At 41.3% G+C, this 27,079-nt stretch overlaps 2 protein-coding genes across 3 annotated transcripts in view; one reads left to right on the plus strand and one right to left on the minus strand.

Annotated features, from left to right (window-relative positions):
* Positions 1-7,043, plus strand: part of NKAP (NFKB activating protein) — a 35,242-nt gene extending 28,199 nt beyond the window's left edge. Inside the window, exon 9 of the mRNA XM_072816321.1 lies at positions 3,829-7,043. Coding sequence (XP_072672422.1) covers positions 3,829-4,003 — 175 coding nt within the window. The 3' untranslated portion in view covers positions 4,004-7,043. The remainder of the gene's footprint in view (positions 1-3,828) is intronic.
* AKAP14 (A-kinase anchoring protein 14) lies at positions 75-27,079 on the minus strand. 2 transcript variants are annotated; one of them, XM_072816319.1, is made up of 7 exons: positions 26,922-27,079; positions 25,955-26,083; positions 23,446-23,603; positions 23,263-23,354; positions 10,162-10,341; positions 7,835-7,887; positions 3,852-7,207 (listed from the first exon to the last, which is right to left on the minus strand). In XM_072816319.1, the coding sequence occupies exons 1-7, from the start codon at positions 27,074-27,076 to the stop codon at positions 7,123-7,125; spliced, it is 852 nt and encodes a 283-aa protein (XP_072672420.1). In that variant the 5' UTR covers positions 27,077-27,079; the 3' UTR covers positions 3,852-7,122. The 2 variants fall into 2 exon arrangements, with proteins under 2 accessions (XP_072672421.1, XP_072672420.1); XM_072816320.1 differs by lacking the exons at positions 3,852-7,207; positions 7,835-7,887 and adding an exon at positions 75-363.

Here is a 27,079-nt window from a genome sequence, read left to right on the forward strand (position 1 = left end):
GATTTTCATTAAGTGATCATTCCTTATGAAAAGTAGAGTATAGATTTTGGTTTAATATTGGTTTTATTGGTATAAACATAGTTGTCTAAAATTCCAGGTAAGTGTGCAACTCATCCTCAAAATCAGCTATCTCTCCAACTTCAAAGATCAATCTTTCCAGTGTCCTTTCCTAGTTTGTATTTTGGTACAGGTAGTTTGTCTTCTGGAGGATATAGTTAATTCAGTTATTTATCACTGCCCCATGAGGAATATGGCATTCTGGTAGTAGGAAATCATTTTCATGAGACAGTGTATCCTGTTTTCTGAATTTGCCTCTAGTTTTCTGTAGAGTCAGAGAATGTAGGTTCTAATTATCTGTGGACTCTGCGAATGAAGAGCAGAAAAGGATTATAACAGCATGGGAAAGTAAATATAAAATTGTGGAAGAAAAAGCAAAGTACCAGGAAGAATGAGGAGAGTGAATTAATAGGGCATCAGTACCAAGATCAGACTGAGTTTTAGATTTTTTAAAATGTTATAAACTTTTAAAAGCAGGTAAATACTAAAATAAAGTTGGAGGCAGATATTTGGAGAACCCCTGAAGCACCTCCAGAATCTTGGAATTCTGAGGACCAGCTACAGTAAGACAAAAAGAAATGAGAGTCATAAGCATTGAAAGGGAGGATATAAATCATTTTCTGTGGATGATGTGATTTTTTTTCCTTAGAAAATCCTAAAGAATCTTCAGATGATTCTGAATAATAGAAGGGCTTAATAAATGGTTGAGTATAAGGTTAATACATAAAAATCCATTGCATTTCTATACACCAGGAAACAATTATAAAATATAATTAAATAAAAAGAAAACATTTATGATAGTATCAGAGAATGTGGAGGACTTAGGAATAAATCTTAATAAGAAATGTCCAAGACCTCTGTAGGAAAAACTGTAAAACATTCTTAAGAGATATTAAAGGGGTGCCTGGAGGGATGCCTGGGTGGCTCAGCGGTTGAGCGTCTGCCTTTGGCTCAGGTCCCGGGATCGAGTCCCACATCAGGCTCCTTGCATGGAGCCTGCTTCTCCCTCTGCCTGTGTCTCTGCCTCTCTCTGTGTGTCTCCCATGAATGAATAAATAAAATATTTTTAAAAATAAATAAATAAAGGAGTGCCTGAGTGCCTCAATTGGTTAAGTGTCTGACTCTTGGTTTCAACTCAGGTCATGATCTCAATTCATGAGATTGAGTCACATTGGGCTCTGCACTCAGCGGGGAATCTGCTTGAGTTTTTTTTCCTCTCCTTCTGCCCTCCCCAATAAATAAATAAATCCTTAAAAAGAGACATTAAAGAAGACTTAAATGGAGAGATACCATGTTCCTAGATAGGAAGCCAGTATATAAAGTTATCACTTCTCCCCAGATTGATCTGCATATTCAGTGTAGTTCCAGTCAAAATCATAGCAGAGTTTTATGTGAGATTTAATAAGTTGGTTCTAAAATTTATGTTAGACTAGAGGGCCAAGAATGGCCCAGTCACTTTTGAAGAACAGGAAGATGAGATTTGCCCTACCAGATACAAGGACTTATTATGAAGCTTACAGAACTTTAGAAAGTATGGGAGAACAAATGAATTGTTCAGCGGGATAAAATATGGAGCCATGGGGCGGAGCCATCCATATGTGAACTTAGTTCTATGAAACAGATTGCATGTCAGATCACTGGGGAAAGAAGGAACTATTCAGTAAATGGAACAGGAGAAAAATGGTTATCCATATGGAAAAAGATGAATAGAATCCTGCATCACCATATTTAAAAATCAGTGCAAGTAGGGGTGCCTGACTTAGTCAGTAGAGCATGATCTAGATCTCAGGGTTGTGAGTTCAAGCCCCACACTGAGTGTGGAGCCTACTTAAAAAAATTTTTTTTAATTAAGAAAAAAAAAAAAAAAACAGGGCAGCCCGGGTGGCTCAGTGGTTTAGCGCTGCCTTCAGCCCAGGGCCTGATCCTGGAGACCCAGGATCGAGTCCCATGTCGGGCTCCCTGTATGGAGCCTGCTTCTCCCTCTGCCTGTGTCTCTGCCTCTCTCTCTGTGTGTGTCTCTCATGAATAAATAAATAAAATCTTTATAAAAAAAAAACAGTGCAGCTAGAATAAGGGCTTAAATGTCAAAAACAACTTGAACACTCTTAGTATAAAATAAAAGTAGATCTCTAATAGATCTTGGGGTAGCAAAGTGTTTCTTAAGGGAGATTCAAAAAAATGTAGCAAAGTGTTTCTTAAGGGAGATTCAAAAAAATCATAAAATAGTGATACGTTTGCCTAAGTTAAAAGAAACAACTTTTGTTCATCAAAAGACATCTTAAAATAGATAAAAAGGCAAGTTTTAAGCTGAGATAAGATCTTAAAACTGATAGTGTTAAGAATATTTAAAGAATATGTACAAATAACCCAAACTAATAATGGGAAAATGACATAATCATTTGTTAGGAGTAGAAAAATATATGGCCTATACATACATAAAAAAGATGTTCATTATCATTGGAAATGAAAATCAAGAACATGCCGAAATACCATTTTACATCTATTTGATAGACAAAAGTTCAAAGTTCACCCAGGGGCACCTGGGTGACTCTGCTGAGCATCTGCCTTCGGCTCAGGTCATGATCCCAGGGTCCTGGGATCGAGCCCTGCATCAGGCTCCCTGCTCAGTGGGGAGCCTGCTTCTCCCTCTCCTTCTGCCTCTCCCCTTGCTTATGCTCACTCGCTCTCTCTCTGTCAAATAAATAAAATATTTAAAATAATAATAAAAAGTTCTAAGCTCTAACAATACCAAGCATTGGAGAAGATGTAGATCTATAGGATCTCTTAAATATTGCTAATGGTGATATAAACTGGTACAACCACTTTGGAAAATAATCTGACATCATCTTGGAAGGTTGAGCATTTGTATACTTTATGAAGCAGCAGCTCCATTTCTAGATACTCAAGAAAAAAATCTTTCCCATGTATTAGGAGACAGGTACATAGATGTTTTACAACATTGTTCACATAGCACTTTGGGTTCCAAATAAAACTATTCACTGTACCCTGAGCAACTTTACATTGTCATCTCCTTGTCTTTGCATCCTGCTGCTACTCCACCTTCACACTAATCTTAAATGATTCTCCCCTCTTTTCCTTACTCAGTTTTCTCTATTTTTTCTAGATATAGGTCAAGCCTTATCTCAAACTGATTGTGTAGGATTGGATTACATATACATGAGTTGCATAAAGTTTTCCCTCTAAGTTAGCAGACCTTTTGAAGATGATGTAATAATTTCCCTCTGCCCCTGATTTGTTTGCCCTTATGATAAATCTCCTTGAGCTGCTATTGGAAAGTTAAATCCACTCACAAAACTCATCAAAAAATTCTATTGTAGTATTAGACCTTTTGGTTGTTTGATAAATTAGAACCATGAGGAAGTTTTACCCAATTGATGACAACTTAAACCTTTCTTCTGTCCTACTGTCACTTCCCTGAAGGCACATTCTGCATATCACATAGAAAGTTTAATAATTTGCTAGTTTCTGGTTGTTTTAGTAGAAACAACAGAACTAGACTTATGCCCTTAGTATCTGAAATTAATAACATTCATGATGTTGACAGAACATCAGATCATTATTTGAATACCGGAAATGAATCAAAGGACACATTGACAGATAAAATTAATGATCTTTTGAAAATCTAACCCATTACCAAAACAATTTCTATTTGTCAGTTTTTTAAATAGACCATTCTGTATTAAGGATTAGTGAGGAAGTACTATGAGAATAATTACTGAGAAATTAAGCCAAAAATAAAATTATCTCCAGGCATCGCCGAATGGAGGCCGTGCGACTGCGGAAAGAGAACCAGATCTATAGTGCTGATGAGAAGAGAGCCCTGGCGTCCTTTAACCAAGAAGAGAGGCGAAAGAGAGAAAACAAGATTCTGGCCAGTTTTCGAGAGATGGTATACAGAAAAACTAAAGGGAAAGATGACAAATAAGGATTTTCTGATTGTTAAGCAGACATTTTTAACAACAAAAAAAGTCTGGGTTCTATATATACATACAAAAAGATTATGACCTGAAAAAGCTTTACAGTGCTACTGTGCCTTCTATTTAATTCTTTCAGTCCTTCAATAAAAAGCTGCTTATTGATATAATTTTAGCAAGTTCTTTGGGTTATTTTTGGATTGATCATAATAACTTTCTGGTTTAAAAATCCAAATTATGAATGAAATCTTATTGTACTTGGGGAGGTGGCATTGAGAGAAAGTGTCAGTAAGATAAGAAACTTAACTCTCATACCATGGGACAGTGCTACTATTAGCTCTACATGATGCCCGTCCCCCACCCCCACCCCAACTGAACTTGTGGGAAATTATCATTCCTCTGTGTTGAATGTGTTATAAATGGACTTGATAGAAACATACAGGAGGCCACTTTTGTTAACAAGATGGAGGCATTGCTGAAAAAGCAAATCTGGAATTTGAATATTAACTTGTGTAACATATAGTCTGCCCTGGAAGTATTTTGGTTTTTGTCCCTACCTCTACCCCAAATCCAACAAAGAAGCCAAAAAACAAACTAACCCACGGACTTACTGAGTTGAAAATGTGAACGTTAGTGTTTTAAATTCTTAAAAGGTTACTTAGAAATGGTTCTTCAAATATAAAATATTTGGAAGTGCACTGTTGTGCCAATGTAAGTACATTATTTCCATCTAAGCTATGCCTAGATGATTATTTGAATACTGGAAATGAGTGGGAGTCAACTATGGTTAGGAGTTTAATAGGGCAAAATATATTGAAGCATTGGTTTTAATTTAGTCATTTTATAAAGGATGAAACTAGAATTATATTAAACATATTTTAAGTCTGTCCTTTATGTAATAAGCATATTTCATTTTAAATATTGTTAAACGTTTCAGTTTATTTTTTACATCTGTCCTTCAGTTCAACTTTGTATAGAACCCCTCACTTTATCACTTTTTTATGGCTACTATTGACTTTTAATTTTGTGAGAAATGGAAAATTCTGGGACTAGCAGTTCTCATGATCTTTTTTCTTCCATTATTTTGTTCAGTTTGAGTTGTTAGGTCACAAGAGGGAAGGGAAAGGGGACAGTGGAAGTTTTGGCTGTTTTTGTTAAAAGTTATTTTGAGCTGTGTTATTATGTGTCTAGAATAAATCTAAGTGACCTGGGGGATGGAGAAGTTCTAACTCTGTGATTATAAAATGCCCTCTTTACTTGTAATAGTTTAAAGTGTTTTTTTCCCCAACATTTTAAAATAAAGCAATCATATTTCAAAGTATAGATAAAAAGTTTTACTATTTAACGTATGTTCTAGGAAAGTGTCTACCTTTAACCCACAGCTAAGGTACTAAATCATTTGGCATGTAGCAACATTTATGACCCCTGAATCTGAAGTGATTCCTGTTTATCATCGTTGCTGCCTAACCTGATAAATCTCATTTCCAAAAGGTAAAGGGAAGCCAGGTTCCAAATTTATGAGTTGTAATCCGTCTACTTCCCTGTGTGATAAAACCTAAATTTACAATCCCTATTTAAGAATTTTGTTCTCTAAGAACACTATTTTTTGTACTGGTTCCTGGAAACTGAATGAGTTTGCACTCTTATTTTCAGTAGGCAAAGCAGTGTAAACTCGGTGATAAAGGATTCTTGTGGGTTTTTATTGGATTCTCCTGTCTCCTCCACAGAGTAGATACTCAACAAATGCTTGTCGAGTAAATGAAAGGAAACATTAACGTATTTTAGAACTTTGTCATTTCTTTCATCAAGGTTTGTTCAGGAAAGATCGGCCAAAGAGCAGCTTCAGTAGCATGTTCTTTGGAAAAGAGGAGGGAAGAATAAAAGGGCTAAAAGTTTTTTATTTTGAGCTCATGAGAGGTACTGCTGCAAATTGTGTTTAATCATCTGAGCCATAAGTCCAATAGGAGGACTATTATATTTGAAATGTATTTTTTTTTCTTCAGGAAGACTTATCTAGTTTCCCACCTCCTTGCCTGTTGTTCTGATAAGATTGCCCCTCCTTTTATGTTTATTGCACAAATGTAACAGAAGAAGGAAAAATTAGGGATCCCTGGGTGGCGCAGCGGTTTGGCGCCTGCCTTTGGCCCAGGGCACCATTCCTGGAGACCCGGGATCGAATCCCACGTCGGGCTCCCGGTGCATGGAGCCTGCTTCTCCCTCTGCCTGTGTCTCTGCCTCTCTCTCTCTGTGTGTGTGTGACTATCATAAATTAAAAAAAAAAGAAAGAAAAATTACCCAGTCTTCCCACATCAATTGTCTTTAGTATTCTGTGTTCCCTTCCAGTGCTTGTCTGCATAAATATGTATTCTGACATACATGTAAGTAATCACTCCTAATGTAATCCTGTCTTTGGTGTTTTAAACCTTTGCAGTCAGGTAAGACAGCCCCACAGGGATGATAGGAACAAGCAATGATCTGGTGTGAGGATGGGAGGAAGACCAGAAAGAAGTAAGGGTGGCAACCAGACCTTCCCTGTTTTATTGCCTCCTGTCTTCAAGCCAGCCTGCTGCCGTCAGGTTGTGATGCTGTGTTGTGGTAGGCAGCACGCCCAGTTTCAGAGTATCAGCATATATTATTTAACAGTGAAGCTTAACTCACAGTAAGTGAAAGGGTCTCTGAGCAGGGAAATCCTTAGACTGGTTATATTATGAGCTGTAGAACTGTTGCCAGTTTTCTTTTCCTCAGTTATGCCCGAAAGAGGTGTGTCTGGACTAGAAAATTAGGCTCAAATGGGGGAACAGGCAGCCAAGTATCACTCTCAGTTTGGTCTGATGGATGAATTTTAGCAAATCTCTAAACTTGGCTTCTGTACCTGTAAGACTCTAAGTGATGTAGACAGTGGTGGGAAAAAACATTTAGAAATGGAAAATAACTTACTGGTTACTCTGCTAATGTGATGGAAGTTGCCAAATGGAAAATGAATGCAAAAAAAAAAATACAGCTGGATTGTTTGCCACAAATTTATTATTCAATAAATATTCTGTGGTTTGATGTGCAGTATTGTATTTTTAATACATTTTGATTAGAAATCCAATCCTAAAACATTCTGTAAGACTTAGACACAATTGAATTAGAAGGGAATTGACTCCATTAAAATATTTTTGGCCTCAATAGTGTCCCTCAGCCATTTTTCTCGAAAGCGAGTCTGTCCTGGTCTGCAGAGGAAGAAAAACAAACATACCTAAACTTTTTAACATAAAACAAAACATTGAGCCAGGGATTCCCTGTTTATTCTGTTACATTTCTAGTGAGCAAGAAGTCTTTTGGGGGTGGGAAGTGCAGATTGTCTCTATTCCATAGGCCCAATCAGTGAAAGGATTAATGAGTTTATATGTAAAGATTCTTTAAAAGAGCTGCTATACAAATAAAGATTACTATATAGGACTTAATTCCATGTGACTGTGAAGTTTCCCGATAGAAACAATAGACACGACCCACTTTGCCCCCACCATCCTTTAGCAATTAATCCTCAAGTTTCTACTTACTGAAAAATGAGACATTAAAAAAATTTTTTCTAGAACAATGGCAGAATCTTACTTTCAGCCCATCCTAACGGGGTGAGTGGGCCAAAGAAAAAAAGTGACCATTACATGAGTTATCAGTGGCTATGAGCCTGCTGGGTTCCCAGGATGTGATGACCTTTGCCTACTACCCATTTAAAATGAGTCTCCAGGGGCACCTAGTTGGCTCAGTTAGTAGAGCAGGGGACTCCTGATCTCTGGGTCATGAGTTCTAGCCCCACGTTGGGGGTAGAGATGACAAAAAAGAAAAGTCTCCATTACCTGTGAACTAATGAAAGGCCCTCAAAAATATAAGAGACCTCAATGGGCATATCCTAAGAGAGAAAATGATAACTGTTAGTTTGTACCAATCATACCAACTCATAATTCTTTCCATCCCTACACTTGTTCATATGTATACTCTTAAGTTTCTGAAATTCATCATCCTTATTGGGGATGAATGTAGGTGGTAGTTCTTTGTCACTTCAAATCTCCATTCCTCAAGAGATCTTTTTGACAACAGATACCTGAAGAATCTCTGCAAAATTGGGAACAAGTCAGGAAAGGCTCGTGCTCCTCATGGATAGTCATTTACCTTCTTTACCTGTTCCACTTTACTCAGTTGACAGCATTTACCTCTTAGGAGTAGCATAAGAATGAAATCATACAGATAAACAAAGTTTGAAAACATTTTTAAAGCAGCATAGAAGTGTAGGTTGTAATATTGTCTCAGTGGTCCCCACCCATTCTCCCTTCCAAAATTATATTTGGAATTCTGAGCAAGAGCCCTTCTAAGCCCGCAAAGTACAGTCTCTGGTCATGGTCTTGCTTACCTCTAGCAGCCTTACTTTCCAATCTCCAACCTTGCCAGTTAGCAAGACAGCCAATGGCAAGATGTAGATGTATGACCAGAAGTGAGAGCTCCACATCCTTTGCCTTTTTACATTATTTCAGGTTCAAATAGATAAATTTGTAGTGGGCTAGGATAAATACAAGACAGTTGGCTCACTGTGTAGTCCTGTATAAAGCTCTGGAGTCAGACAACACCTCAGATAACTTCTGTGAAAGGACGGACGGCAAGGAGGGGAAAAGCTTGTTTACGTCTGCTGTAATCCAAGCATTATGCCTGGAACCAGCCCTACTCCTCTGATGATCCTAGCCCTGGATTCATGGATGTTATTTTGACTCCTTTCACACCAGCTATCAACATATTTTATATTCATTGTCTACCCGGTGGCTACACACAGTCATTCCTTCAAGTATTCATTGAGTGCCTATTATTTGCCAGGTGTCATTTTACAGCAAGACAAAAATTCCTGCCTTTGTGAAGCTTACGTTCCAGTAGGGGAAGCAGACAATAACAAGACAATAAATTACACAGACTATCAGAAGGTAATAAAGTGTTAGGGAGAAAAGGCAAAAGCATGGGGGAAGAGAGAGAAAGTGGTGTAGGAGGTGAAAGCAGGATGTGCACATATGTAGGGTAGGGTGTTCCAGTCAGAGGGAACAGCAAATACAGAGGCCCTGAGGCAGGACTCTACCTGGATTATTAATGAGTCGCAAGATCACAGCAGCTGGAGGAGAAGGAGGGAGGGAGGAGGAAGAGGTAAGCAGAAATAATAAGGGACCAGGTCACACAAGGCCTGGTGGGCCCTCACTACTCCAAGTGTGCTCTGTGGGTGGGCCTGCAGCATCAGCACCGCCTGGGAGCATCTTAGCAATGCAGAATTCAGGCCTCACCCCAGACCTGCTGAATCAGAATCTTCCTTTCAACAAAATCTCTAATTTGCATGCAAAAAAAATAATTTGTATGCACTTTGAAGTTTGAGAAACATGTTGGAACGTTTTAAACAGAAGAGTGACATAAATTTGTTTTATAAGGCTCACTCCGGCTGGCAGCTGCTGTATTGAAATCATATATGGTAAAGGTGAGGGTAGAAGCAGAGAGACCAGTTAGAAGGCTATTGAAAAAATAATCTCGGTAAGACATGATGGTGTCTTGTACCAAGGTGGTAGAAGTGGAGCGGTAAGAAATTGTTGGATTCAGGACCTATTTTTGAAGATACGGCCAAGAAGATCTCCTAACGTGTTAGATGAGGGGTATGAGAGTCAAGGATGATACCAAGGATTTGGGCCATGAACTGAGATGAGGTGTCTGCAGGCAGGTCAGGTTGAGAAGGAAAAATTGGAAGCTCAGTTTTAGATACAAGAAGTGAGATGGTTATTAAACACCCAAGTGGCAGAGGTCTGGCCTGGAAATACAAGTTTGGGAAGCATAAGCCAGAGGTGGCATTTAAAGCCAGGAGACGATAAGATCACCAAGGAAATAAGTGTAGAGGACAGGTTTAAGGCCAATAGAACCTGAGAAGGAATGGTCAGTGAGGCAGGAGGAAACCCTGGATAGTATGTTGTTATGGCAGCCAAATGGAATGTCTCATGAATCGGGGAGTGAGCAGCTATGGCAAGTGCTGCAGATTGGCCAAGCAAGATGAGGACAGAAATAGGACTTAGTTTAACAAAGAAGGGATCATCAGTGACCTTGACAAGAGATGTCTCCATTCTCACTGAAGTCTCATCTAAGCGAACGGGGGAGAAAAGGAAGAACTTACTGGAGGTTTGTTTTTGGTGATCTTGATGGTGAAGTAGGCAGAGGCAGAGACTTGTGCAATAGGTATGTTAGCAGTTGGGTTGCTCCAGTGTACACAGTAGATGTAGTGGTAGCTGTGAACCAAGTCTTCTCTCTCTATAAACTCTGTGCAGTGCACCCAGCAGTCTTGATACTCCCAAGTCTGTTTCACAGAAAAAGGAAAGAGCACACAGAACGAAAGGCAAACTTCTATTCAAGTCCTTTAGGTAAAGGCAACACACAACAGTAGGGCTTACAGCCCTGCTCCTGGCATCCATTTCTAACATTTTAAATTGGGATTCAAACTAGAGTCAACTCCCAATTATCTCCACAAGTGAAGGAGAGAAAAGGCGGAGTGACCTGAAGTGAGTGAATAATGCAACATCACTGGAGATCGGGCTTTGGAACACAGAGGCACACACTCAGATGTGTAGGTACACAAACACACCACATATGTATACACACTGACCTGCCTCCAGACCCTTACTTGGGACGCAAGTTTGGTTAATTGGAGAGTAATTGGAAGTGATTAGAACATGTGTTCTACACACTCCTCTTGGGAGGCCTTATGACTGGAAAGCAATAAGGCTGATTTTCACAAGCTGGTTTTGACAATCAGACTCATTTCAATGCAGCCATCGGTGGTCTAATAAAATAAGTTTAGAAAAGGAATGAGGGCAGCCCCTGTGGCTTAGCGGTTTAGTGCCGCCTTCAGCCGGGGGTGTGATCCTGGAGAGCCGGGATCGAGTCCCACATCGGGCTCCCTGCATGGAGCTTGCTTCTCCCTCTGCCTGTGTCTCTGCCTCTCTCTCTCTGTCTCCATGTCTCTCATGAATAAATAAATAAAATCTTAAAAAAAAAAAAGGAATGAATCAGGCACTAGGATCATCCAGGCCCCTCAGATCCCTATTTATCCCCTTGGAGAAGTTTTTCTCTCCAAAGCACAAATCTTACTAGTGCCTAGGGCCCCACAGAAGTGGCAATGCAGCCCCTATTCTCAGCACAACGTTTGGAAGCTGTAGGTATTCAACAAGTTTGATTCAACTGAATCCCCTTGGGTTGGCGACTGGGGCACAGGAAGCTTTCACATTAAAAAAAAAAATCCTGAATGAAGATGAAGGTCCACAGAAGGAAGGAAGTGGGACAGTCTAGTGATTTCAGTGGTGGAGAAGGAACAGTAGGAGGGGCATGGCTAAAAGACTTCAGGCCCTCTAAAAAAAAAAAAAAAAAAAGTAGGTTGGGCTTCTGCCTCAGCTTCCTTTATTTCAAACTTAGACCCAATTCATTGATTCAGCCAGCCAGACAGGAGCACCAGACTCTAGCTTCCTTGGGATCAGGATTGTGTTTTATTCAAATTGTCGTTGCTTTTAATGAAGGAGCCTGCTAACCCTTTGCAGCCCATTGGAACACGTCTTTTCTTTCCAACCTTTTGAAATTAATAGGTTTCTTCAGCCCTAATATTTAGTCTGTCACACAATCAAAGACTTTGTACCATCATAAGGGTCCCTAGAGACCACTCAGGGAAGCCCTTCACTTTGCAGATGAGAGTATTGGGGCCTAGAAATGGGAAGGGACAGTCCTGTGCAACAGCTGGAACTGGGACTGGGACCCAGGGCTCCCAAGCAGCCAGCTCAGTGCTCTCTCCACCCCACCAGATGTCTCAATTCTAAGATTTTCTTCCTCTCAATTTGGTATCCCAAGTGTTTTGTTTTCCTTTGGTGAGTTAAGGCAGCCTTAGACACATTAAATTCAGCTATTTCCATCAGGCCAATTTCCCCATTTTTATCATTGTTCAGGCAGCTGACTCTTATGTAGCTCCAGGGAGTGTGTGTTATTCTTGTATTTTGTAATTTTTACATAACATTGCTTCATATAGTCGCTTCCAGGAAACAATATCTCATTGAGCTACTCTACCATGGATGGCTTAGCCAATTACATATTATTGGACACTCAAAATCAACAGGCACCTGGAAGTATATGCACAAAACTGTTATCAATGGTAAGTGACCCTTGAAGGAGTAGAACTGGGTATTATGGGAGTGGCAGGGGAGCTTTTGTTTTTTACTTTGTGTCCTTTTGCTCACTGGGGTTATTTTTGTATAGTCTTATTTTATTATAAAAATAATTTTAACTGTGTGTTAGGCATTGGGGATTTTCCAAATTTTCTCTTATAAAGAACTTATTTGTGTATTCCTATTGCCAGATTGTGTCCCTTAGAATAAACTAATTGTGCCCATTGGCAATGTATAAGTGTACCTATTCCCTCCCGCAAACACACACACCTTTGGACACCAGGTTTAATCATTCTTATTCACATTATAATACCTTAAAATCTTAAATTTGCATTTTTCACTGATAGTAAAACTCCATGATTTTTGTCACCAAAGAGAACTCTTCCTCCCATGGAGGCCAAAGTATATCAGACTTGTGATCAATGCTTTATTTTGCTGCTTAATCAGAAAGACTTAATCAGGGGCACCTAGGTGGCTCAGTCGGTTAAGTGTCTGAATCATCTCGGCTCAGGTCATGATCTCAGGGTCATGGGATGGAGCCCACAATGGGTTCCATGCTCCGTGCTCAGTCTGCTTGAGATTCTCTGACTCTCCCTCTCCTTGTGCCCCTTCCTCTGCTCATGCATGCTCTCTCTCTTTCTAAGATAAATAAATAAGTAAACTCTTTTTAAAAAAAGGCAGACTTAGGACAAACTGTCCAACCTCTCTGAACCTCGGGGTTTCTTATCTGTAAAATGGGTACACTAATGTACCTACATGCAGGTTTGTTGTGGGAATTAGATGAGATCATATATGAAGTGCTTAGCAGTACTAATGTGCCATCCCCTGGTGTATGGTGCACCCTGGGAAGTCTGCCATAAGCTTGAGAAAGCTCTCCATCAGAAATGTCTGACATTTTTTTAAAAGATTGTATTTATTTATTCATGAGAGACACAGGGAGAGAGAGGCAGAGACACAGGCAGAGGGAGAGGCAGGCTCCTTGCAGGGAGCCCAATGTGGGACTCGATCCCAGGTCTCCAAGATCAGGCCCTGGGCCAAAGGCAGCGCTAAAACGCTGAGCCACCCGGGCTGCCCAGAAATGTGTGGCACTTAGATGGTAGACTTTACTTCTCGGGCTCACTGCATTAGCAGGGCTGGGAACAAGGTGATTTTGTGTCAGTAGCTATATTAGAGCTTTTAACTTTTCAGTTACCTTCTACTTTCTAATCATCTTATCCTCCTAACAGTCCTACAAAATAGGTAAGCTCTTCATCTGTGAACAAATAACGGTATGGAGAGAATAAATCTGTCTGTGTATTCAACACAAATTTATAGAGCATCTCTGTGTACCTGACCTTTCTAGGGGCTGGGGACAGAGAATTGGATAAAAGCGTCTGCCCTCATGAGCCATATGATCTGTAGGTAGAAGAAAGGCAAAAGGTAAATAAGTAAAATCTAGTATCTTAGGTAGAGCTGAATGCTAAGGGAAAATGTAAATCATAGGAGAAAGGTTTGCAATTTTACATGAGGTGGCCAGGAAAGGCCTCAGTGAGCACGTGGAATCTTTTTTATTTTTTTTTATTTCTTTATTTTTTTGGAATCTTTTTTAAATTGAGCTATGGTTGGGTCGCCTGGGCAGCTCAGTGATTGAGTGTCTGCCTTCGGCCCAGGATGTGATCCTGGAGTCCCAGGATCGAGTCCCCCATCGGACTCCCTGCATGGAGCCTGCTTCTCTCTCTATGTCTCTGCCATTCTCTCTGTGTGTGTCTCTCATGAATAAATAAATAAAATATTTTAAAAACAAAATAAAACAAACTGGGACCCCTGGGTGGCTCAGCAGTTGGGTGCTGGGGGTCTATCTTTGGCTCAGGGCCTGGTCCTGGAGTCACGGGGTTGAGTCCCCCATCAGGCTCCCTGCATGGAGCCTGCTTCTCCTTCTGCCTGTGTCTCTGCCTCTCTCTCTCTCTCTCTCTCTCTCTCTGCGTCTCTCATGAATAAATAAATAAAATCTTAAAAAATATAAATAAATTGAGCTATAGTTGATATACAGTATCATATTAGTTTCAGGTATACAGCATAGTGATTCAATATTTATGTGCATTGTGAAAAGATCACAATAGATCTGTCACCATACAAAATTATTACAATATGATTATATTTTCCCTGCGGTACTTTTCATCCCTGTGACTATTTTATTTTATTTTTGAAGATTTTAAATAATATCTCCCAATGTGGGGCTTGAACTCACAACCCCGAGATCAAGAGTCACACACACCCCACCAACTGAGCCAGCTGGGCATCCCATGACTAGTTCATTTCCTAACTGGAAGCTTGTACCTCTTAATCCCCTTCCCTTGTTTCCCCCAAATCATAACTCCTCCTCTCTGGAAATGACCAGTTTGTTTTCTGTACTTGAGTCTGTTTCTGTTTTGAAATCTTAGTTCATTTGTTTTGTTTTTTAGATTCCATGTGTAAGTGAAATCATATGGTATTTGTCTTTCTTTAACTTCACTCAGCATAATGCTCTCTAGGTTCATCCATGTCATCACAAATGGCAAGACCTCATTCTTTTTTTATGGCTGAATGATATTATAGTCCATATATACAAGGCTTCCCTTTTCTCCACATCCTCACCAAGACTTGTTATTTCTTGTCTTTTTGATACTAGCCATTCTGACTGGTGTGTGGTGATATCTCATTGTAGTTGTGATTTGCATTTCCCTAATGATTAATGATGTTAAGCATCTTTTCCTGTGTCTCTTGGCCATCTGTATGTCTCTCTTTGGAAAAAAATTTCTATTCAGGCCATCTGCCCATTTTTTTTAAAGGATTTTATTTATTTATTCATGAGAGACACAGAGATAAAGGCAGAGACAGGCAGAGGGAGAAGCAGGCTCCCTGCAGGAAGCCCGACGTGGGACTCAATCCCAAGACTCCGGGATCATGCCACGAGCAAAAGGCAGACGCTCAACCGCTGAGCCACTCAGGCATCCCATCTGTCCATTTAAAAAAAAAATTTTTTTTTGATGTTGAGTTGTAGGAGTTTAGAATATTAACCCTTTGTAAACATATTATTGCAAAATATCTTCTCATATTCAGTAGGTTGCCTTTTCATTTTATTGATGGTTTCCTTTGCTATGCAAAGGATTTTTAGTTTGATGTGGTTGCAGTTGTTTATTTTTATTTTTGTTTTCCTTACCTGAGGAGATGGACCAAGAAAAATATTGCTAAGGCTGATTTCCAAGTGTTACTTCCTGTGCTTGCTTTTAGGAGTTTTATGGTTTTGGGTCTTTAGGTCTTTAATTCACTTTGAGTTTATTTTTGTGTATGGTGTTACAAAGTGGTCTGTTTTCATTCTTTTTTTTTTTTTTTTTTTAGATTTTATATGAGAGAATGTGTGTGATAGCGTGTAGGCAGTGGGGAGGGGCAGAGGGAGAGGATGTCAAACAGACTTTACGCTAAGTGCAGAGCCTGACTCAGGGCTTGATCTCAGGACCCTGAGATCATGACCTGAGCCGAAACCAAGAGTCGGACACTCAACTGACTGAGCCACCCAGGTACCCTGCTGTTGGTATTTTGATAATTTTCATTATTATGCGTGTACTGTCCAGCTTTCTTAACACCTTTTATTGAAGAGACTTTCTTTTCCCCGTTGTACACTCTTGCCTCCTTTGGCACAGATTAATTGACTGTATAAGTATGCTTTTATTTCTGGACTCTCTGTTCTGTTCCTTTGAGGTATGTGTTTGTTTTGTACCCGTACCACACTGTTTTGATGACTATAGCTTTGTAGTATAGTTTGAAATCTGGGAGCATAATACTTCTAATTTGCTCTTCTTTTTTTTAAAGATTGCTTTGGTTAGGGATGCCTGGGTGGCTCAGCAGTTGGGCGCCTGCCTTTGGCTTCGGTGGCTCAGCCTTCAGCTCGCATTGGTCTCCCTGCATGGAGCCTGCTTCTCCCTCTGCCTGTGTCTCTGCCTCTCTCTGTGTGTGTCTCTCATGAATAAATAAAGTCTTTTAAAAAATTATTCCATTCCAGAAGCATGGTATATCTTTCCATTTATTTGTCATCTTCAATTTCTTTCATCGCTGTCTTACAGTTTTCAGAGTACATGTCTTTCAATTCCTTGGTTGAATTTATTCCTAGGTATTTTATTCTTTTTGATGCAATTGTATATGGAATTGTTTTTTCAATTTCTCTTTCTGATAGAAACTAGCATGTAGACATGCAATAGGTTTCTGTATATTAATTTTGTATGCTGCAACTTCATTGAATTCATTTATTAGTTCTAATAGTTTTTGGTGGAGTCTTCAGGGTTTTCTACATATAGTATCATGACATCTGTAAATAGTGATGGTTTTACTACTTCTTTACTAATTTGGATGCCTTTTATTTCTTTCTCTTGTCTCATTGCTGCAGCTAGGCCTTGTACTATATGTTGAATAAAATTGGCTAGAGTGGGCATTCTAGTCTTGTTCCTGATCTTAGAAGGAAAGCTTTCAGCTTTTTTTTTTTTTTCAGGATGCTATTAGCTCTGAGTTCATCATATCTGGCCTCTCTTATGTTGAGGTATGTTTCCTCTCACTTTGTTGAGAGATTTTATCATATTTGGATGTTGAGTTGTGTCAAGTGCTTTTTCTGTATTTATTGAGATGATCATATGATTTTTATCCTTTATTTTGTTAATTTGTTAACATAGTATCACACTGATTAATTTGTGTATATTGAAACATCCTTGCACCCCTGGAATAAATCCCACTTGATCATGGTATATGATCCTTTTTACATATTGTTGAATTCAGTTTGTTAATATATTATTAAGGATGTTTGTGTCTATGTTCATCAGGAATATTGACCTGGAATTTTCTTTTCGTGTAGTGTCTGTTTGGTTTTGGTATCAGGGTAATGCTGGTCCCACTGAGTTATTTGGAAGCATTCCTTCCTCTTTAATTTTTTGGAATAGTTTGAGAAGGATAAGTATCAACTCCTTTTTAAATGTTTGGTGAGGGGACCCTGGATGGCTCAGTTGGTTAAGCATCTGCCTACGGCTCAGGTCATGGTCCTGGGGCCTTGGGATGGAGCCCTGCATCAGGCTCCCTGCTCAGCAGAGAGTTTGCTCCTGCCTCTTCCTCTGCCTCCCCCCTCACTCTCTCTCTCTCTCTCTCTCTCAAATAAAATTGTTTAAAAAAATGAATGTTTGGTGAAATTCACTTGTGAAGCCATCTGGTCCCAGACATTTTTGTTGGGAGTTTTTTTCAGTACTGATTCAATTTCATTATTAGTAATTTGTCTGTTCATATTTTCCATTTCTTCTTGATTCCAGTCTTCAAAGATTGTTTCTAGGAATTTATCCATTTCTTCTAGGTTGTTTAATTTGTTTGCAACAAATAATTTTTCAGACTAGTCTCTTCTAATCATTTGTATTTTTTCGGTGTCAGTTATAACTTCTTTCATTCCTGATTTTCTTCCTTCAAGTGCTCTTTTTTCTCGAGTCTTGCTAAAGGTTTTTCAATTTTACCTTTGCAAAGAACCAGCTCTTAGTTTCATTGATCTTTTTTAATGTTGTCTTTTTAAGTTTCTATTTCCTTTATCTTTCTAAGATACTTTTTATTTCCTTTCCTCTACTAATTTTGGGCTTTGTTCTTTTTCTAGTTCCTTTATGTGTAAGATTAAATTGTTTATTTGAGATGTTCTTATTTCTTGATGTGGGCCTATACTGCTACAAACTTCCCTCAGCGTAGAGTCTGCTTAAGTTTCTCTCTCCTTCTCCCTCTGCCTGTCTCCCCTAAAATAAATAAATAAATCTTTTTAAAAAAATTCCCTCTTAGAACTTCTTTTGCTGCATCACATCAATTTTGCATTGTGTTTTCATTTTCATTTGTCTCAAGGTATTTTTTTATTTCCTCTCTGACTTCTTTGTTTAACCATTGATTGTTTAGTATCACATTTAGCCTCCAGGTGTTTGTAGTTTTTTTCCAGTTTTCTTCTTGTAATTTTCTATTTTCATACCACTGTGGTAATAACAAATGCCTGATATGATTTCAGTCTTCTTAAATTTATTGAGCCTTGTTTTCTGGCCTAACATGTGATCTATCCTGAAGAATGTTCCATGTGTACTTGAAAAAGATGTGTATTCTGTTGTTTTTGGATGGAATGTTTTGTATATACATTAAGCCCATCTTGTCTAATGTGTCATTCAAAGTCACTTTTCTTATTGGTTTTCCGTCTGGATGATCTACTGATTAAGTGGGGTGTTCAAGTCCCCTATTATTACTATACTACTATCAATTTCTCCCTTTAGGAACACTTGGTTGGCTCAGTGGCTTAAGTGTCTGTCTTCAGCTCAAGTCGTGATCCCGGGGTCCTAGGATTGAGTCCTATATCGGGCTCCCCGCAGGAAATCTGCTATTCCCTCTGCCTATGTCTCTACCTCTTTCTCTGTGTCTCTCATGAATAAATAAGTAAAATCTTAAAAAAAATTTCTCCCTTTACATTTGTCAATATTTTCTTTATATATTTAGGTGCTCCTGTGTTGGGTACATAGATATTTACAAGTATATTTTCTTGTCGGATTGACCCCTTTATCATTATGTAATGCCCTTTGTCTTTTGCTACAAGTTTTGTTTTATTTTTCTTTAAGATTTTATTTATTTATTCATGAGAGACACACAGAGAGAGAGAGGCAGAGACACAGGCAGAGGGAGAAGCAGGCTCCATGCAGGAAGCTCGACGTGGGACTTGATCCCCGGTCTCCAGGATCACACCCTGGGCTGAAGGCGGCATTAAACTGCTGAGCTACCAGGCTGCCCTACAAGTTTCGTTTTAAAGTCTATTTTGTCTGGTATAAGTATTGCTACTCCAGTTTTCCTTTTTCTTTTTCTGCCATTTTCTTGGAATATCTTTTACCATCCCTTCATTTTCAGTCTGTATGTGTCTTGAGATCTGAAGCGAGCCTCTTGTAGGCAGCATATAGATGGGTTTTGGGTTTACATGTGTTCAATCACCCTGTGTCTTATGATTGGAGCATGTAGCCTATTTATATTTAAAGTAATTACTGGTAGGCATGTACTTAAGATTATTTTAATTGTTTTTTTAAGATTTATTTATTAATTCACAAGAGACACAGAGAGAGAGGTAGAGACACAGGCAGAGGGAGAAGCAGGCTCCTTGCAGGGAGCCCGATGCAGGACTCAATCCCGGATCCCGGAATCACTCCCTGAGCCAAAGGCAGATGCCAACCTCTGAGCCACCCAGGCATCCCATATTTTAATTGTTTTTATAGTTCTTCTCTTTTTCTTTCTTCTCTTGCTCTCTTCCTTTATGAGTTGATTACTTTCTTTAATGTTATGTTTGGATTCCTGTGTCTTTTGTGTGTCTGTTATAGGTTTTTGGATTGTGGTTACCATGAAGTTCATATATAAGACACTATATATATATAGTAGTGTATTTTAACTTAATGGTCTAATTTTGAACACATTTTAAAAAGTGCTACATTTTTACTCCTTTCCTCCTGTTTTATATATAGTCAAAATAATATTTTACATCTTTCTATTTTGGGTATCCCTTAACAAATTATCATAGCTATAATTGATTTTACTGCTTTTGTCTTTAACCTTCATACTAGCTTTATAATTGATTAAGCTGCTACTTCCACTATATGTTTGCTTCTGCCAGTGAAATTTATTCTTTCATACTTGTCTTCTAATTATAACCTTTTCTCCTTAAACAAGTCCCTTTAACATTTTTTGTAACACTGGTTTAGTGGAGTGGTGAACTCCTTTAGCTTTTGTTTAAGAACTCTTTATCTCTCCTTCAATTCTGAATGGTAACCTTGCTGAGTAGAGTATTCTTGGTTGTAGGTTTTTCTTTTCAGTACTTTGAATGTATCATGCTACTCCCTTTTGGCCTGCAACTCTCTGCTGAAAAATCAGTTGATCGCCTTATGGGGGTTCTCCTATATGTAACTATTTATAGTCTCTTGCTGCTTTTAAGATTCTCTCTTCATCTTTTTTGCCATTTTAATTATTATGTGTTTTAGTGTCTTGCTGTGGACCCCGTTGGGTTCCTCTTCTTTGGGGCTCTCTGTGCTCCCTGGACCCAGATGTCTCTTTCCCCAGGTTAGAGAAGTTTTTAGCTATGATATCTTCAAATAGGTTTTCTGTTCCTTTCTCTCTCTCTTTTATTTCTGGGACCCCTAAAATGCAGATGTTGGTGTGCCTGATGTTGTTCCAGTGTTACCTTATCCTACTCTCATTTCTTAAGAATTCCTTTCTCTTAGGTGCCTGGGTGGCTCAGTCTAAGTGTCCAACTCTTGATTTGGGCTCAGGTCATGATCTCAGGAATGTGACATTGAGCCCTATGTCGGGCTCCACACTGGGTGAGGAGCCTGCTTGGGATTCTCTCTCCCTCTGGCCCTCTCTGCTTGAGCTCTCTCTCAAAAAAAAAAAATAAAAATAAAAATAGTTTCTATCTCTTTGTTCAAGTTTTCATTGAGTTCATCCATTCTTCTCCCAACTCTTGTACTTTGTGAGCACTTTTATGACTGTTACTTTGAACTCATCAGATAAATTGCTTATCTCTGTTTTTAGTTCTTTCTCTGTAGTTTTGTCTTGTTCTTGTTCCTCTCCTCTCCTCATTTTGTCTGACTCTTTGTGTTTGTTTCTGTATATTAGGTACATCAGCTGTCTCCTGGTCTTGAAAGTAGTGAGTGGCCTTATATAGAAGGTGTTCTGTGGGGCCCAGTAGTATAATCACCCCTTGTCACCAGAACCAGGCCCCGCTCCAGGGGTGTTCCATCTGTAGGCTACATGCCCTGTCTTGTGACTCAGCTGTGACTGCTGTGGGGGCACTGGTGAGTGAGGCTGGTTCTTGGCCCAGCTGGCTGCAATGCCTGGTAGTGATTTTTGTGGACATGCTGGTAGGTAGGCCTGGGCCCCCACCTCTTCAGGGTATAGGTTGCTTTGGAGGGACGCTGGTTTTGGCCAAGGCAACGCACCAGGTGTGGGCAGGGCAGGAGCTGCTTTAGAGGGGCACCTACCAGGGTAGGTCTGCAGGCAGTGCCAGGGTGGAGTCAGTAGTGGTAGCAAGGTAGATGGAGAATGTCAGAACTGGTACCCACCAGTACTTTTGTTCCCACAGAAAGTTCCTACAGATCCCTGCCCCTCTGGCACATAACTCAAAAATTAGCCGACAAATCTCCTTCACATAATAGCCCAGGCACCTTTCAAACCACTGCCTCTTTGCTTGGTCTCAGAGAGAGTGATAGTGTGTGGGCCCTTTAAGAGCAGAGTCTTGGTTTCCTACAATACTCTAGCTCTCCCAGAATTAAGCAGCTCTGCTGATTTTCAAAGCTCCTGGGATTAAGCCCTGCTGATTTTCAAGGCCAGATGTTATAGGGGCTCATCTTCCTGGTGCAGATCTCCAGGATGGATAGAGCCCAGATGTGAGGCTTGAACCCCCCACTCCTCAGGGAGGACCTGCACACCTGCAATATCCCTCCCATTTGTGAGTTGCCGTGCTGGGATTTAGTTCCCAGTTTTGTCTCTGTCCCTGCTACGCTTCTTAATGTGGCCTTTTCTTTATATCTTTAGCTGTGGAAGAGCTCTTCTATTAGTCTTCAGGTCATTCTCAGAGTGAGTGAACAGGCGACATCTTAACAAAGATCTCAAGAGAGGTAAAGCATGAACCATGAGAACAGATCACAGGGGAGAGGGTTCCAGGCAGAGAGCACTGCAAGTGCAAAGGCCCTGAGGGGGGAGCATGCCTGGCAGTAGAACAGGAAGGAGACAGATGTGGCTGCAGTGAGGAAGGTGAAAGGGGAGAAGGTAGTAGGCGATGACTCTGAGGAATAAGTTGGGAGGGAGGAGGGGACTCAGATCACTTCAAGCTCTGTAGGCCATTGTTAGGACTCACTTTTGCCTTTTACTCAGAATAACTGGTGGCATTGTAGGGGGAACTTTTTCTGCTTGTTCTATGTCCCATTCCAGTCTGATTCACAAACTCTGGGTGCAGTAGGCAGAAGCTTTTGCCCAACTCCAAAGGGAGCCATTCTCCAGAGCAAGAAGGTCCAAGAGTAAGTAAATACTTTGCACCATGCATCTTCATTATGCTCTAGATACCCCTTGTAATTGAAATGTGTCTGCTGGGGTATAAGAAGGTGTGGAACCACCTCATTTCCACCTGACAGAGCCTTCCTAGGGCCTTGGGAACTGCCCTTGGGGCCTCGGCTTTGATGGGCTGGCCAGAGAAACTGAGACAGCAGGAAACTTCTCCTAGGGGTAAGGAGTTTGCCTCTACCTGTTTCAACTTTTTTCTCTCCTGAGGAAATACAGTGAATAGGGATTTCAAGCCATTTTTTAATCCACCCCACCAGTTATGCAAAGCAACCCAGGGCCTTCTCTCTAAAGCTGCCAGGATAAGCCACACAAATGGGTCAGAGCCAGGCACAGGCTGAGAAGAAAAAGGAATTCACAGGCACATTCATCATAGTGTGCGGTCTTTGTGTCCAAAACTAAATCAAAAGGATCCATCAGCATCCCCTCTGTGAATATGACTTCGAAAGTTAGTGATAGAGAAGTCTTGTTTTGGAAGAGCAGCTTTCGGGATCCCTGGGTGGTGCAGCGGTTTGGCGCCTGCCTTTGGCCCAGGGCGTGATCCTGGAGACCCGGGATCGAATCCCACATCGGGCTCCCGGAGCATGGAGCCTGCTTCTCCCTCTGCCTGTGTCTCTGCCTCTCTCTCTCTGTGACTATCATAAATAAATAAAAATTTAAAAAAAAAAAGGAAGAGCAGCTCTCTCCTTAGGCCATGAGGCCCCCAGTTAGAGTACCAGCATGGGAAACTTGCTTAACTGGGAATATCGGATTTTCTGAGGGAGATGTAAGGTTAGGATGATACAAACAGGGAAATATGATTGTGCCTTTGGCCTTCAAACTATACCGTGTTGATTTTGGAACCCAGATGGGGACAATGTTTACTTATTTAGTCACCTTTGAAATCATCTCGGGTTTCTGGATTTTAAACTTTTCATCAAATAATCATTTTCGTTGCTCCTCACCCTTGTATGCCAATCTGGAGTGGTCAACTAACTTACCAGAACGAACTCCTCAATTTGTTTACGGCCCCTTTCTGCCGTGAATTCACCGTGTGTGATCCAGTTGATGTTTTTGATGGGGTTTTCAGCATCTGCAAAAAAAAGTTGAGAATATGTTAGTCGCCTGGTAGTGTGGCATTGTATAACGAGACAGTCCTCCAGGCCACCAAGCAGGGTTACTACCTTCCACGGTCTTAACAGCAGTAGTGACAACGTTCTTAGCTAACTCTAGAGCTAGTTCGTTCACATTGGCATTATCTTCTGTCTCCTGGCTTATAGGACTTTTTTCCACATCCATGTCCTGGATTTTGACATGTTTAGTCTCAACCATTTTCTTTTGCCTGGAAGAAGAAACTCGAGAAGTTATCTCTTGCGCATGTGTGCATGTGTGTGGGTACACACTCATTTAAGTGCAAAGCACCCCTTGAAGGATAACAAGACATAGGAAATGGTTGTTGCTTCTAGGGGGCAACAAGGGCTGAGGGGTGGGGATAGGCGTGAAGCCTTAAGGTTTATCCTTTGTGCCTAGCTTCAAAGATCTATTCCTGAAAACCAAGGATTTTCGGATTCTTATAACCATGAACAGTTTAATCAAGCTGTAGTAGAATGAATCCTAACTTCTTTGGAGTTCTAACAATATTGATCTCTATTTGAGCTTTTTTTAAAAGATTTTATTTATTTGAGAGAGAGAGTGAGTGTGCACAAGCCAGAGAAGAGGCTGAGGAAGAGAGAAAGAGGGAGAAGCAGACTCCCTGCTGAGCAGGGAGCCCTACATGGGGGCTCCATCTCAGAACCCCATGATCATGACCTGAGTCCAAGGCAGATGCTTAACCGACCAAGCCACAGGTGCCCCTCTAGTTGAGTCTTTAATAGAACCTCAATCCCTGCTTAGGTGACTGAGGGCATATGACTCTTTTTTTTAAGATTTTATTTATTTTAGAGAGAGAGAGAGAGAGAGAGAGACCCGCACAGGAGCAGGGGGAGGGACGGGAGGAGAGGGAGAGAGAGAGAAGAAAAGCAGACTCTCTGCTAAGTGCAGAGCCAGTGACATGGAGCTGATCCCACAGTCCTGAGATCAGGACCTGAGCCAAAATCAAGAAGCTGACGTTTAACTGAGCCACCCAGTTGCTCCAATTTTAATTCACTTTAAAGGGCCATGTGCTCCAGGGCATCTGGGTGGCTCAGTCGGTTAATCATCGTCCTCTTGATTTTGGCTCGGGACCTGATCTCAGGGTCGTGGAATGGAGCCCTGCATTGTGCTCCCTGCTCAGCCGGGAGTCTGAGATTCTCTCCCTCTCCCTCTGTCCCTTCAGTTTTTTCTCTTGGAATCTCCAGATGTATAAATTATTTCATCTGCCAGAAACTATCATTTTTTACCATCTTTTTTTCCCAAAACATATACCTCCGTAAGTATTCTCTTTGATTAACACTTCCCAAAAAATGTTCAGTGAAAGCGAAGATAACGTGCATCCTTTTCTGTCTGACTTCAGTGGGCATGCTTTCTGCTGTTACATCATAAAGTTCGATGCTGGTTTATGGCGAGAGATTTATCACCTCAGAAAATTATTTGTTTGCTCCTGTTTTAGTAGGAGGTTTATCATAAATGATCGCTAAACTTTTCCAAATATTTTTAACATCTATTGAGATTGTGAAACACATCACACCGCTAGGACTCTGCACGTCTTCCATCTTTTTCCTCGAGTCTTGGATCCTCTTTCTTTCCTGGCTATTACTTAAGTCTCTTCACTTATGAGAAATCACTTGTAGCACAGTTATGCATCCCTGCAGACAATCCTTACATGAGGGGTGCTGTATAAAAGTGGGACTCTCAGGGCGCCTGGGTGGCTCAGTCAGTTAAGCGACTGTCTTCAGCTCAGGTCATAATGCCAAGGTCCTGGGATCCAGCACCGCATTAGGCTCCCTGCTCAGCGGGGAGCCTGCTTCTCCGTCTCCCTTCCCTCCCCCTGGCTCGTGCTTTCTCTCAAATAAATAAACAAAATCTTTAAAAACAAAAATTTTTAAAGTGAGTATCTCTCTCCAAAGGGAGCTCGTTATTCTTCTATAAATAGCAACTCCCAATTTTGAGGTGTTTAATGTGCTTCGTTTCATTGAACTCCCCCTCGGCGCATGAGATGGTGCACTGGGCACCTTCCGTTTGCCCTTTCAGATCCCCTCCTCCTTGTCTCCCCTGCTTTCTGCCCTGGAAGGCTGACCTGATTGGACTGCATCAGTGGGCTCTCCCATGCCCTCTGGCTTCCAAGAGGTTCCACACAATGGGGAGACCAGGCTGAGGGAGGAGAATGAGGGCAAGTGATATACTGCAGGGTCCCCTGTGGCTGGCTGTGTGGCATAGGCCCCACATGTCCCAGGGCAGGTATCTCTCTTCTCTGCCTGGTAAGGACAGTTATCGTCTCTGCCCAGCTCTGTGGCCCCTCTGTTGTAGCACGGGGGAGCTGCCCTTACCCCTATTTCCCTCCTGTCTGCCCACATCTTCGTAAATACCCCCTCCACTTAACACTTCTTTACCTACCCCTACCTTAGTATGCCAGGTTTCCTGCTGGGACCCTGAGTCACAGAGAGTCTCTTGTTACCAAGTTCATGCCCAGACCGTCTGGCTCCCTGGCCCCTGCACTCAACTACCCCGCTCTCCTCCCTCCAGGATTCACAAAGGGTTGTGGGGCCCTGTTCTCACTTTTCCATCTGAAGTCCAGAATATGCTCCCTGGCTTTCTGTGAGCCTCCTTCCAGAAGAGTCAGCTTTTGTTCTCTCACTCATTGTTGGTTCCGGGTTGTGGTGGGAGCTGTGGAAGGCAGCCCAGTTCCTGTGGCCAGGAACAGATTGAACAGCCTTTGAAGCATTCGGTCATGCTGACTTGCATTCATCTGGGTGTGCATATTAGCATTTTAAGCTTGATTTGCATCTGCCTCAGTTCCCTGTTGCTGCTTCAGGGGGTGGGGAGTGGACAAGCAATCTACTGGGGGAGGATGGAACCTTCCCAGGCCACCCATCCCAGAGAGTGAGGAGAGCCTGAAGCGTGGCCAATGAGGGAATCCCAAGGCCCTTAATCCTAAAGAACTGACTCCCCAGCCTAAGGGCTATGCCAATTTGACCAACAGCGATTGGCTACAAAGTCTGTAAAGACAAAAACGGAGCTTTTTGCTAAATCGGTAAATTTAGTAGGCTTGGGTGAGTTAACCATACAGTACCTTGATCCTTTAAAAAATGAATGGCCCACTTGGCAACTTGGTCATTTAGTGACTTGGGTTTCAGCAAATTGCCCCTTGATGAATTGGGTAGAAGCCAAATCTGTGACCTCCAAAACCAGGCAAATGAGGCGGGGATTTCATCCAAGGAAGGACCTCCTAAAACCTTCCCTGGGGAGCCCTGTATTCCAGCAGGAGGGGAGGGAAGAGGAGCTGGGCTGGGGAAGCAGCTCAGGTTGTGCCCTCCCATGTCTGTGGGCACAAATCATTCTTAAGCGCCCCTCCACCTGGCCTGGCCGAGTTCTCTTCCTCCCCTTCTTCCTAACGAGAGGCCAGAAGTAAGGCACCGCTGGGGAGGGTCAGGGGTGCGGTCAAGCCTGGGGGTGTGGGTGACAACTGGGGAGAAGCAGTGCAAGGCCTTTTGTGGGGCCCTCCCACCCTCACAGTACCCGGTACCTGAGTGACCGGATCCTTGTTTGGAACAGTCCTGGCCGAGGAAGCCCCAGAAGGAGACTCCCAGCTGCTTCCCTCTCACCAGGGCCCCAGACAGAATGTTTACAGGCGCTGCCCTGGCAACAGCCATTTCCTCCAATGGGAGGCAGAGCCTCCATGTG

Source organism: Canis lupus, chromosome X, assembly GCF_048164855.1.
Source record: "Canis lupus baileyi chromosome X, mCanLup2.hap1, whole genome shotgun sequence".
Taxonomy (NCBI): domain Eukaryota; kingdom Metazoa; phylum Chordata; class Mammalia; order Carnivora; family Canidae; genus Canis; species Canis lupus.